Source organism: Trachurus trachurus (genome assembly GCF_905171665.1).
Source record: "Trachurus trachurus genome assembly, chromosome: 4".
NCBI lineage: Eukaryota > Metazoa > Chordata > Actinopteri > Carangiformes > Carangidae > Trachurus > Trachurus trachurus.
This window is the reverse complement of record NC_139898.1, coordinates 21184212-21197502: the sequence shown is the minus strand read 5'-3', so window position 1 is coordinate 21197502 and position 13291 is coordinate 21184212. Positions and strand designations below refer to the sequence as shown.

The window sequence follows — 13291 nt, the reverse complement described above, 5'->3', positions numbered from 1 at the left end:
TTTGTGTTTTAAACAGATGAGAGAGAGGCTGGTCATGGTCTACTGGGAGTTGTGGGTGGATCATACGAAAGGAATATGGCTGTTGCGCAGATCACTCTAGCTTCTTGTGTCTTGTGTAATGTAAGATACAAGGAAATAACACAAAAAACATTTTCTGTTTGTCAGCTGGTTCCATGCTTTTGCACCTGTTAAAGGCCTTCAGATCCCTCTCTAACTTCAACAATCACAATAAGAAGTGTGTTTCAATAAATAATTAAGGTTTAATTAAGTCAAAGTAGAGAGGTTTTGATTTAAAATATTTTGCGATACAGACTGCTTAATCAACTCAGGGAACGGACTGCCTTAATAATTGATGGTTTGATACTATAATACTGTATTGTTTAATCTCCTAATGATTCTGAAAGACTTGATGCAAATATTGTTACTGAAGCAGTTTGACAGCAAAGCTGAAAGTTCAATTGCAACTTCAGTAGTTGATACGTGTGTCTAAAAGAAACACTGATAATGACTGACTGAAAATGTTTCTCTGTTAGAAAGACAGTAAAGTAGGATTCAACCAATTACAGGTTTTCTAAAGATATGATGAAAGTGAAGTGGGAAATGTCTCCACATCTTTTCTCATGTACAGTATAATATTGTAATGTATGACCTTGTTATTTTGTTAATACAGTGTAAATGAATATTGTTTTGCTTAAATTAATTGACACTTACCACTTACCTATCCCTTCCTCTCTCCAGGAGCCTGCTCCCTCACAAGTGGATGCCTTGTCGGGTGGCTGTAGTCTTCATGTTCCCATGGAGCTAGAGTTTGCAGCTTCCTGTTTCCCTCGCAGCCCTGTGCCTCAGAAAGGCTACGGCCTTGTCCACGTTGACTGAACTGGTTGGTGTGATGGCGATTGTGGCTTCATTATTGTGATTGTGATTTTTTTTTTTTTTATCTGAATTAGTGAAATACTTTTCTTTTTATAAGTATAATCTTCAATTGTCTGTCATTTATGATAATTGTAGGGACACAGGACTATTTAGTACATCTGTGTCACAAAGTGTTCTGGTTGTAAGTATTATCAATGGTCTCTGACTCATTCTGCCTTTGCTAAATGCTTAAAATTCAAATTTAATCAAACTTAAGTTCCAACTTTTTATTTTCTTTTGCAAATGGCAAATATCTATGTCTTACATGTAAATACTACTACAACTTCCGTGGCTTTTCTTGCTATAAATGTGCTTGTCAAAGCATTGTGTTGTCTAGTAAACTGTGTGGTAGTTTGTTGCGTGCACTGAATAATGAGTGTACTCATAACCTATTAGTGTGAAATACATTTCATTTAACCACGGTGTCCCTGGTTTGATTCAGATGGGGACTTTTGTTTCATGGATCCCACCCCACCCCTCCAACACACCCCACCCCACCCCCTCCTCCCCCTTTTTCCTGTTACTCTCCTGACAAACTATCGAATAAAGGCCGGACTGGCATGAAGAAAATTAGTAAAAATACAATGAACCCCTTTTTCCTGACATTTCTAATCCTGTGCTGATCACAACAAGACAAAGCATGTTTAAATAACTATGTCCCAAAGACACAAATAGAATTGGAGAAACAGTAATTAATCTTTCATTCCCATGTTGGGTGGTGTTATAATGTTATGCTGGGATGTTTGAGCAGCTATTTGTTGTTTTCCACAAAACAAAAAAAGACCTGGATAGCTTTAGTGTGCAGAGGAAGCGAGAATCTGGTGTTATAAGCATAATAATTATTTATTGAAATATGAGGAAAATTTCAATTAGCCTCAGAGAGACACTCCCAGGACCAGGTAGTGAAGTGATGGGGGCAGTCAGGATGTGAGCAGGAGGGACAAAGACAAGCAGACAAGCAGAAAGGAAAATGGCATACTGATGATTTGTGTATCCAAGTGTTGACAAAGTACATGAGCATGTGAATGCACAAAGGTAGCCATTGTTAAAGTCCTTATTAAAGCATTTATCCTGTCAGGAAAGTAACTGGTAATCTGTAGATTGGTATGTGATAAATAAACAGCTGATGTCAGACCATATCTTGTAACTTGATCAAAAACTGTTTCTCTAAGCTTTTACTAAAAAAGCAGGTCTTAGGATGTGTTATAACAAACATGCAGTAAGAATAAGGACATCTGCAATGACCACATTAGTCACTATGGCCTGCATGTGGTGTACACCTGTACGTTTAGAGGAAATCCAAGGCAGCTGCAGAGCCTAAGCACAGAGTTTTAGAAAGTGGGTGATAGAAGATTGTCTGATCAGTAGACGCAGTTAATGAGGATATCAGATAGCGAAGCGCAGGATCAGAATCAGCTCACAGATGTGGGATTTTAGCGAATCTTCTGTACATTAAACATGCCGTCGAAAGACTTTTGATCATTCTATGACGTAATCAACAAAGAAACACCACAGGTTGCTGTGGGAAGCAAGTGTAGGGGACATTTAGAAAAAACAGTAACAACAACTATTGAACATGTGAAGAACTCCACATGAGAAAAATCTAGGCTGCCATGATTTAAGAGAAAGAAAAAAGCCAGTTTGCTCATTTTGGACACAATACTCAGAGCTCACAGGGGACAATGCAGTCTTTGGTATAAGAGCAAACTGGACAGAACAATGATGCAGGTTGAAATTCATTAAGAAAAACTGATGTGGCACAAACATCTTTCACACCTACTCGCTTAAATACAATACTCTTTGCAATGTACAGACTTGCATAAACAGTTAAAAGACAAAGAGATTTGTGGCAATTTTTCTTTCTATCTTTTTTTTGTTGTTTTTTTGAAAGTTGCTGCAGGTCTGCATCTCCGAGCTACCCATGGAAACAAAAACAAGAACATGCTACAGTAAACAAATTTATTCTGGCGCGGACACCTCACGTCATGTAACACAAAGATGGATGACGCAATAAATTATCTTCATTATTAAGCGTAACCAGTGACATACTGTACATCAAAAAGGTAAAAGCACTGTCTTTTTTTTAAAAAAAAAAGGGAGAAAAATTCTACAAAAAAGGTTGAACGTGAAATGAAACTCTTACACAGCAACGTTTAAGAAACAATTATTTGAATGCCAGCAGACACAGATAGAAATTAATATTTTAAGTGTGATTCCTTTTTGATTTTAGTGTCTCACGACATAATTTAAGTACTGCTTAAAACAAATAAAAAATAAAACACTGTACACACATCAAAAAAAGCAAACCAGAGGGATCTTTTTTTTTTTTTTTTCATTTAGTTGATTTCATTTTTTAGGAAATCATTGCTTTGCAGTTTATGCTTCATCACAGTTCTCTCCCATATGACCACATGAATGTAAACACCTGTTGAATTATTCTTTTTTAAATTTTTTACAACATTAATACTTTATATATATATTTGTACATATTTTCATTCACATCTGCACGGTTAGCTAGCATGGTAATGAAATAAGGCAAGACTCACATGACTGTGACATCACAATTTTTTTTTTCTTTTATAATACTGATTATTAAGGTATTTGTAATTTCCTTCTTCTGTTCTGCAGCAGGCTTTGGTCTTTCCAAACAAAGGCAGGGTCGATCCTTCTCTGTCTTCAGAATCACACTTTGTTTTGTTCCAGTTTTAATGAAGTCATGAAAGGGGAGGGTGTTTTTTTTGCAGGAAAAAAAAGAGGGGGGGGGGGGCTATAAATACAATTGTTTCAACTGACATTATTTACTGAATGTATTTAACACTGGTCTTTCTGAGGTACATAGTTTAAGATGATATGGGGAGGTGGAATAAGAAAGGTGAAACCACAAGGTGACCATGACTAGCAAATGACTTCCATTACAAGAGCAAAAGAAAAGAAAGGAGAAAAAAAAAGACATCGTATTTTTCTTATTATTGGCCTATTTATCATTTTGTTCATTAAGAATGTTCAGTTTTTAGACCTATTTTTTAAAACTCAGTCCTCCCTTTTCAGTCAGGTCAAGCTGCCGTGGCAAAAAGAAACAAACGTGATGGTAGATAAGAGTCTCAGGCCCAGTTTGTCTTTACAGTACCAACGACAGCTAAAAGCCAGTTTCAGTGAGAGAGCGCACCGGAGGATTAGTGACCCAAAATCAGCCACTGGCCCAGTCACAAAGCTGTCTGAAAGATGGGCGGTGTTGCTCAGCTTCCTTTCTCAGCACAAAAAAGCCTCTCAGTGTCACCAGCGCTAAAACACTCAAGGGTTGTTAATTCTTAAAGTTGCAGTCTGCCAGTCTTGATAGTATGTGTCCGTGCAGACGATTAGATACCATCTTGTAGTGTTGAATACAGCGTTTATTTCAAGTGTTCTTTTTTTCCTTTCAATAGTGTCTTTTTTTGTGTGGTTGAGGAGAAGCGGCTCTTTCAGACTTTTTTCATGGTGTTTCTTTTTTTTTCTAGAATAAAGGGATTCATATGCTGTTTTTTTTTCTGCGCATTATCTGTCTCTATGATGCACATGTGTTTGTCCAGATCTGTGCTTCAAGTTGTAACTTGAACATCATTGTCAGTTCAATATAAACAAGAGTTTCTAACACACAATGCTCTCCCTCCCCTCCTCCTCCAAGTCTGAGCTGGAGGTTCGTTATTTGGATGTCAGGATGTCCGCACAGCTGCATCATGGGTAGCGCAGTCCTCTCCTAAGCTCTCTTGGCATGTAGCATTTCAATGAGCAGGTTGTTGCACGGCACGTCGCCGTTCAGGTGTTTGTAGTAAAGGTATTCTTCGGCCTGCAGGCTGATGGCTCGGATCTCGGGAAGCCGGAGGAGAAGCTGACCAAACTTGTCTGTTTGCTGCGGGTAGTTGCACATGACGTAGTCCAGCAGTGCTGCGTTGACCTGCTCCTGGACACTTTCTACAAGGTGGAAGTTCTCCAGATTCTTCACATCTACAGGAAGAAGGAAGAGAAAGGTTAGAGAGGTTGACATTTTTAATAGGGAATGTGGGGAAACCTCAAGGACTTATAAAAATCAAAACAATATCTAAAAAATGAAAGAATATACAATTTTTCAAGATAGGGCAGTATTATAGTGTCACAAGATCCTAAATCTGAAGACAAATTAGGGGTCAAGTGGTTATATTACACCGACAGAGTAATTAACATTCTCATTCATCAGGGGACAGTGTTACAAGTCGAATTCTTTCGTTGGGGCTCATTTTCGCTTTAAAGCGGACTTCAAAATGCACCGCATGACGAAATATCCCTCCCTCCTCTTCTTCTTTTCCCTCTGAATTGTCTCTTGAGATTCTGCTGTAGAGGGAATCAGGTAAAGGCGAAAAAAGGTTCTCCCCCTGAGAGACTCATTCCCCACGAGTCAATGAATTATGTAGGGCAGCGTTATAGTCATGTTAGCACCACAGCTGCTCTTTTAACCTAATGCCATTCACCGTTCTCTTTAGCATAACAAAACACAACATGTTGTTATGATTACTGAAAAGGTGGCAAAGATCATTTTTAACGCATAAATCTCAGTCCAAACTCAAACTGAAAAGTGCAGTAAAAGTGCAGGAATTCCTCTTTGGTGGGAAGTCTTTTTTTTCTTTTTTTTCAACTATTAATTCTTTGTGCAAATGCATTTGCATCTCTCCAAAATCCTACCTTTCTGCGCAGCTATAAGCACTTTTCCTTGACAATAATAAGCTCACTGGGGGTTTGAGCAGATTATTGCAAGACAAGACAAAAATTTGCTAAATGGATAATGGTGAACCAGAGCACCATGTGTACTTGTCATGATTATGAAGCGTAGGGCTGCAGAATATTTAATCAGATGGTAGCTCTGTGTGTGTGTGTGTGTGTGTGTGTGTGTGTGTGTGTGTGTGTGTGTGTGTGTGTGTGTGTGTGTGTGTGTGTGTGTGTGTGTGTGTGTGTGTGTGTGTGTGTGTGTGTGTGTGTGTGTGTGTGTGATCTTTTATTAATTTGTTTGACCCCAGGTTGAGTGCGCTTGCAGTGGACTAATGTGAAGCGACAGAATCTGTGTCTAGTTTTCTCACACACAGACACTAATCCATGGAAATACACAATATTTATTTCTCTTTTACAGTACCCCTGTCCTAAGCACACACACACACACAGTCTCTCATACACACATACACCCATCCACCCACCCAGAACATTAGGAGGAAGGAGGGGGAGATAAATCAGCAGCTAATGAGGTCTAGAGAATGAGAAGCAGGTCCTTCAAGGCACTTCCATCTATGATGCACTCTACCATGCTATTACAATCTGTTTGCATGTGTGAGTGTGTCTGTCTGCTCTTGTCTTGCCTTTGTGTGTGTGTGTGTGTGTGTGTGTGTGTGTGAGCTTGGCGTGTAGCGTGTGCGTGCTCACCCTGACCTCTGGGTGACATGGCGGGGGGCTAAATAAGGCCAAGAGGAGGGCAGGAAAAGGGAGAGGGGGTGTGTCCTGTGACAAAGGAGCCTCCAAACAAACATGACATGTGCTTTTTCCTGCTGCCACTCAGCTGTCTGACCCCCTATCAGACTCCTGAACCAGCGTTCACACCACCAAACCCCAGCCAGAAGCATTAATATAGCCTTACATAAGCTAAGCCAGCAGAGCGTGGGCTTTAGGCTTTAACACACAGACATCCTACGCAGGTCAACAAGGGGGAGGAAAAAAAGCCTTGTTTTCATCTGCACATGAAACAACTGAAAGAATAGCAAAGACACAGAAAGTTGCACACAAAAGTTGCTGAAAATTGTGCACCTCCCCTCACCACTAATATTTCAAATATATTCTGAGTTGTCATATTTATTAACCATCCAACTCCAGTGTATTTTTGTTGTTGTACCGTAAATGCCTAACATTCTGGTTGCTCTGTAGTGCTGAATATTGAGCTCAAATATTAAGTGCATTGACTAAACAGGGTGCAAAGCAACACATTATCAAACTGATATCAAAACGCCCTCGCCCAGGTTTAGACTAACAAACCTGCATATATTTAAATGAAACCGCCATAAAACAATAGGGTTGTGATGTGTTTGTATTCCCCACTGTAAGTGATCATCAAGTTATTATCTGCTGGCAATGTCCAGCTCTTGCTCTTTCATTGTTGTTGGCCTAAAAAGAGCCTTATTTAAGAAAATTATGTCCATGTGTGTAAATCTTGAGGAATTTTAAATTAGAAACAAATCCAATTCTTGTTCAGAGCTATCTAATAAATTACCGCTAGTGTTGGTGAGCAGAAAGTATAAAGTCATTATACTCCAGTTGAGAACCACACTATCCAACCACATTTAGTATATTGAAACCTGGACAAAGATTACAGGGGAAAAGCTTCAAATTCAAGGCCAAAGAGAAATCTGAACATTGATTAGATTGTGTTAGGGGAATAAAGTTTTGAATTTGAATCGGCAAATTCTGTCTTGCACAGCATCTATTATAGATAGTAAGGTGGAAAGGTAGTTTTGCAAATGTAGTTTGGGCATGAAAAATATTTAGTGTGTAATTATTTTAATATGAGCTAATATGAGTAAGGACAAGTGTTTTCTGCAGCTACAGATACTCGTCAATAACAAACATCTCATGCTGCTTAATAATCAGTCTGGGGATGTGAGAGCTTCCTCCTGGTTTTGATTTGGTTAAATGTGCAGATACATGACAAGGTGAGGCCCAGATCACTGCGAAAACATGTGAGGTGTTGCCATGGTTTCTCAGAAAGATTTGTCTGTGTTTGTGTGTGTCTGCGTGAGCGGGTACGCATGTGGAGGGGAGTTTGATGGGTGTATGTGTGGATGATGGGGGGGAAGCTATGGAGAATTAGTGCCCAATGTCTCTGTCAAGCTAATTAGGGGAAAGTGAGGCAAAAAGACAGCATTTTAATTGCTAATTATTACCAGAGCCCCTTTTGAAAAAATAATGAATCAGAGCTTCCAAAAAAAGAAAAGAAAAGAAGACAAAACACACACACACACACACACACACATGACAATAGCGTGAAATCTACACCCGACTGCAAAAGCCAGTAGACAAGTGAGGAACCGGACAAAAACACACTCACGTTTATAAGGATTTTTTACATAATTTTGTGGCTAATGAAATCAGATAAGCAGACTGATTCTAATTTACTGATGATTTGAAGACGAGGGACGGGTGTGGAGAGAAAGAGTGGGTAATAAAAAAGAACAAACAAAATAAACAATTGATTAACGATTCCCAGACAGTGTCAGGTTGGAGTATTAAGCATGATAAGAGCTCTCTCCTCTTCCTTCAGTGCCCCCCATCCCCCCTCCTCTCTTTCCCTCTCTCTCTCTCTCTCTCTCTCTCTCTCTCTCTCTCACTCTGCCTTGCTCTCTCTTCCTCTCTACATCTCATCGTTCAGTCACTGTGGGACTAATTATCAACTTTTTTTCACATAAAACAGCCACAGTTCGTTGCAGCGCCGCGTCCGAATACTCAAATGGAAACCCCGAGGTCCCGCGGAATACATTGTTTCATTTGACGGGCGATCATGCTGAAGCCAGCGACCTAATGCTAAAGTACACACACGCACACAAGTACACACACACACACACACACACACACACACACACACAGATTCATTCTCTCTTTCACAGAACCCCTGAAATCACCGCTGTGTTTTTTAATTAGACTAGATCTGCTCTGTGCTGTGAGAGAGTGTGTGTGTCCGCATATGTTTTTACTCTCTTTGACCACCCCTTACAATCAACCTGCTCCAGGGACACACACACACACACACACACACAGCAAATACTCACTCTGTTATTTTACTCTGATCTGAGTGATGCCTCACAGAGTGGACACAGAGTTATGAGAAAAAAAAAATCATTTGGTGTCAAAGTTCACTGGTCACTGCAAAAGCAAGCAGGCGTCACTGTGTTTATGGCTGTAAAAAGGCAAAGAGGTGGAAAAACACTGCAACATACAGTGAAGCAACCTAGTTGTGTAAGACCTGCTTGTATATATATATCCACACGTAGTGTAAACCTACACCTGATTCAAGAAAAAGTCAAGGATTTAAAGTGCAGAAAAATGATTTATAATTTCCTGGCTGCCACATGGAGAGTAATTTGTTAATAACATGTAACAATAACACAGTCCTTCTCAGGACACCCATGAGTGAAAGGATGAAGGTTTTGAAGGACAATACATACGCCTTCATCGTTGGTGGTGGGTTAAAGATTTTTCCATCCTGTAACACAACTTTTTAAAATGAAGTAGCCCTAAGTCTTAAAGTTTTTAGAAACATTTAGCTATGTTCATGTAAAACCACCACCACTTTTCAGTCATGTCTTCTTAATACAGTATAAGAAACGGCTCGAAGACGAACAGTTATACATAGCAAAATAACACAGTGTTTTCTCACCATTACAGTTTTACTGCCACAATCAATAAAAGCTCTCAGTCACATGCTGCCAATTCACTCTGCCTTTCAAACTTCACAGCACATGTTTCCTGCCAGGTCCAAAAACAACACATAAAACCTCCGGGTCATAAACGGTTATTGAGTCAAGTGCTGTCAGTAAACTTGGCCAATTAAACGTGAGTGAAAGACAAACTGGTCACTTCCTGTATAGGCGGGAACCACAGCCTCGCCTCTTCCAATAGGGACTTTCACAGGCATTTATACGAGCCTATCAAAGCAGAAGCACCTTTTACTACAGTGGCGGTGCTTCAAAGACCGCAGAGTTGAACCTGCATCCAGGCCAAGTCCTCTTTATTGCACCCTACTGGATTGTTATCAAGTCAACACTGTCCACCGCTATTTTACTCCTTATTAATCTACCTTGCAGCTTGGCTCCAATCAGTGACAAGGGTGTTGAAAGAACAGAACCCAATAACCTTTAACTGTGAACCAAGTGAGGACAAAAGAATTACTGCCTACAGCAAGCTACATGTAGAGATACGTGGTCGATAACAGAACGTGTCTGTGTGTCGGTGTATGTGAGTGTTAAGAAAACAGGACAGCCAAGGCAATCAAAGCAAATAAGGTTCATGGGGCAAGGGGCAATGGCCGCCTGGTTAATGGTGTCACTTAAGTAGGCTGTTATCTAAGTTGTGGTGCACTGTCCTGATATGTTGCTGGGCTTAGTATCGGCAAAAAGCAACATGTTTTTGTTTGTTTTTTTCTATATCATCACACGAACATCGACGTCATGAAGTTCGCAAACATATCTTGAGTTCCCATCAAAACACCCTACTGACAGCATTTCACATGGAATTGTGTGTTGTTGTTTTTTTTCCCTCTACAGGAGGCTACAGTATGCTTCCCCATTAGAGAAACAGTCCTTGTTTCCCCGCTCCCTGGAGCTCTCAGCTTCCTTGTTTTCCTCCAAATCCCATTTGGGGAATTCCCTTTCACCGATATGATGCTTCCACGTTAAAGGCGAAGATGGGGGTAAAAACTGGAGTTGTATGCCTATTAACATCTAAGGTGTGTGTGGGGGGGTATTTGACACGTGATACACCAAAGGCTAACAGGCAAGCTATTCAACAGGATACAGGAGTAAGGTAGGGACATAGACAATAAAAGGACCTACAGTATAGTATGATATGTTTGGCAGATGGTTTTATTTAAAATTATTTTTGTTGTATGTATTGGTACATACAAAAAGAAATTACTGTGAAAAAGTTTTTTTTTAAAGGGAGCTAGAGAAAAAAAATGCAGACTCTGCTTTCTCTCCCATCTGGACAGTCACAGTCACTTCAGATGCTGTTCAAGGCTAATGATAAGATGACGGTAGGTCAGGGTTAAAAACCTTGCAGGCTTTTTCATTCTTAATTCTTATTCTTATTTTCATGTCACAATAACTGTTTTGTAATCAATTGTAAATTTGTATACTTTGTTTACTCCTCAACATTCAAATCTTTATTATCACATATACCCCATAATGTGCAGTCTTATCTTTGAATCTTCCCTCTGTATTCAAAGGAGTGAAAGGATCTCCAGCTAACATAGAGCCCATGTCCAGAGGCCAAATGTCCTCTGCGCTAACAATACATACAGTAATAATACCTGTCTTACACTTCCTGGATACAGGCCACCATTAGGGACAGGCTGTTGTCAGCATGACAGAATAAAGCATGAAGGCTCAATTTGCCCACCAACTCATCAAACCCTCCTTTCAGCCACCCAGAGGAGCAGAATTAAGCAGGTATGGTCCAGTCGGGGATATATTAAGTCAAATCCAAACCTCTGCTGACAGCCATTGCTGTTTGTTGTTAAGCTAAACAGGTAGCGGCTGGTTCAGTTCTGTCGCCCAAGGATGGGTCGGCGGGCTCTGTGGGGCGACGGAGAGAGGTCGAGAGATATTGAGAGGAAGGGAAAAGTGCCTTAGGTCTGATAAAATAAACAAGAGAGAAACCGCTCAGAGCAGGAAGGAGACAAGCTTCTCTCATTGCCTATGCTGGCTGGAAGGTGCTGGGAATTTATCCTGAGGTGAAGTGGAAAACAAATTTACATCATGTATCAGTTGATCCGTCCGTGGCTGCGTTGTTGTGGACTGTGAGGTCTTCAGCAGATGAGCATAGTGACAGAGGTTAATATCAGTGTCAGGTTCAGAATTTCAGACCTAGATTGGCATGTATCGCTTGTGTTTGTTTTTAACACAAGAAATGTGAGATATAATCAAAACAGTTGTAATTCATTTTTTAAAAAGTGAGCCTAATAGGGAGAAATTTTCCTCTCCCAGCTTCTTACATCAAGATTTTGGTGCTTTTTTCTGTTATGTTATGGTTTCAAGTATCTGAATAACCTTTGCTTCTCAGTTCATTGGACAAAATAAGCAATTTAAGGATGTAAACTTGGACATGTTCTAGATTAAATGATTCATCACTTAGTTGAAAAAGTAATTGCTTGACTAATCGATAATGAAAATAAGCTTTGGTTACTAGAATCAAAGCAGTTCAGGCTGCACATCTAGTGGTTTGAGACAGTTTGCTGTAGAAAAAAAATCTAAATATGTTTTAACAAACAGTTTTTACTTGCTATTTGAGTGTTTTGTTTTGTTTTTTGTCCTCTATTGTGGCTTAAAATATTTTTGTCAGATGGCCTCATTTGCTACCTTTCACTTCTGACAAGCAGTGGACTCGCCGGGATAAAAAATGATATTGCAGTGAAGGAAAAAAAAATCACATTGTCTCAGCATTATGAAAATCCATTTGCCAGAGGGATACTGAGAGACTTGAATCAGCAATGAAGCTGGTGCTTAGTCCTCTGCAGTCCCTCTAGTCCTCCACCCTCCACTTCATATTGCCCCCTTCTTTAGCCCCCCTGGAGGCACAGCCAAATGCCTTTCAATGAGTCGACCTCGGACAACGTGGTGCACCCACAGGTCCCTGCTCTCTCACCTCCTTAATGCCGTCTGGATTGCACGAGCGGTTAACCCCCTCCCTCACCAAAACAGCTCCTAGTCATGCAGCCATATGCGGCTAATGACACTAACACATGACTGACAGGCACATATCTAATGGGCAGCGATCCAGACAAAAAAAAACAAAAAACAGAGTCACTGTGTTTGGTCTAATCTGTGGAAGTGATCTATGGAGCAGTGAAATGGGGAAATGGAAATTCGAATGAATTAGAAATCAATATGGCTGTACCTGGGAGGTGACTCTTCAGGCTCTTCTAGACTTCACCTCTCACTTCTTTGTACCTGTCAGCAACAGCAGAAGTGGATGCAGCATATAATGTGCGCGTGTGTGTGTTGTGGCCCGAGTCTGTCTGTATCAACGCATGCATGTGAACCTCGTTTACATTCACTGCACTTTTGAACCCCTTGGCTAATTACACACAGGGTTTGTTTGGTGGTGGAGGGAGGGCATGGGGAATGAAGGGGCATGTCAACCTTTCTTGTTTATGATAAAGTGACAGAAAATCATTGGGGGGTCAAGTACATCCCTCCAACCCTCCACTGCCCTGAAAACTCCTGCAGCAGTACAGAAGGTGCCTGGTGTGGGAAGCCTCCCCTTTAATGAGACCATTAAAGGGCCCGTCTCCCCGTCAATAGATTTCTCTCATTCTTTCTCTGACAAATTTGAATTAATAATTCAGCGCCAAGCGCCTGGGGATGTATATTTTCAGCATGAAAGACAGTTAATCCATAGCGTCATTTTTCCCCCCTCCCTCTCTCTCCTGCACTCTCTCCCTTCTCCTTTGGCTCATTCTCATTTGATGATGGGAGCCAGCAGGTAGAGTGCTGACTAAAGAGAGAGCGTGCCGCATGTTTTCCACACCTTCTTTTAACTTCTTTGTTCTCTGTGTGATTTTCGTCCCCTGTCATGTGACGAGTGGAGTCAACTTAAGTGCAAATTGGGGTTTAATTTA

General features: G+C 40.5%; 2 protein-coding genes across 3 annotated transcripts in view; one reads left to right on the top strand and one right to left on the bottom strand.

Moving 5' to 3' along the window:
* The window catches only part of LOC310985087 (adhesion G protein-coupled receptor D2), an 86817-nt gene extending 85447 nt beyond the window's left edge, over nucleotides 1-1370 (top strand). For both annotated transcript variants that reach the window (XM_083970538.1, XM_083970539.1), the window contains one exon: nucleotides 739-1370. In XM_083970538.1, the coding sequence (XP_083826664.1) occupies nucleotides 739-876 (138 nt within the window). In that variant the 3' untranslated portion in view covers nucleotides 877-1370. The remainder of the gene's footprint in view (nucleotides 1-738) is intronic.
* Nucleotides 1371-4361: 2991 nt separating this feature from the next.
* The window catches only part of nr5a2 (nuclear receptor subfamily 5, group A, member 2), a 66338-nt gene continuing 57408 nt past the window's right edge, over nucleotides 4362-13291 (bottom strand). The window contains exon 7 of the mRNA XM_083969636.1: nucleotides 4362-4893. Within this exon, the coding sequence (XP_083825762.1) occupies nucleotides 4646-4893 (248 nt within the window). The 3' untranslated portion in view covers nucleotides 4362-4645. The remainder of the gene's footprint in view (nucleotides 4894-13291) is intronic.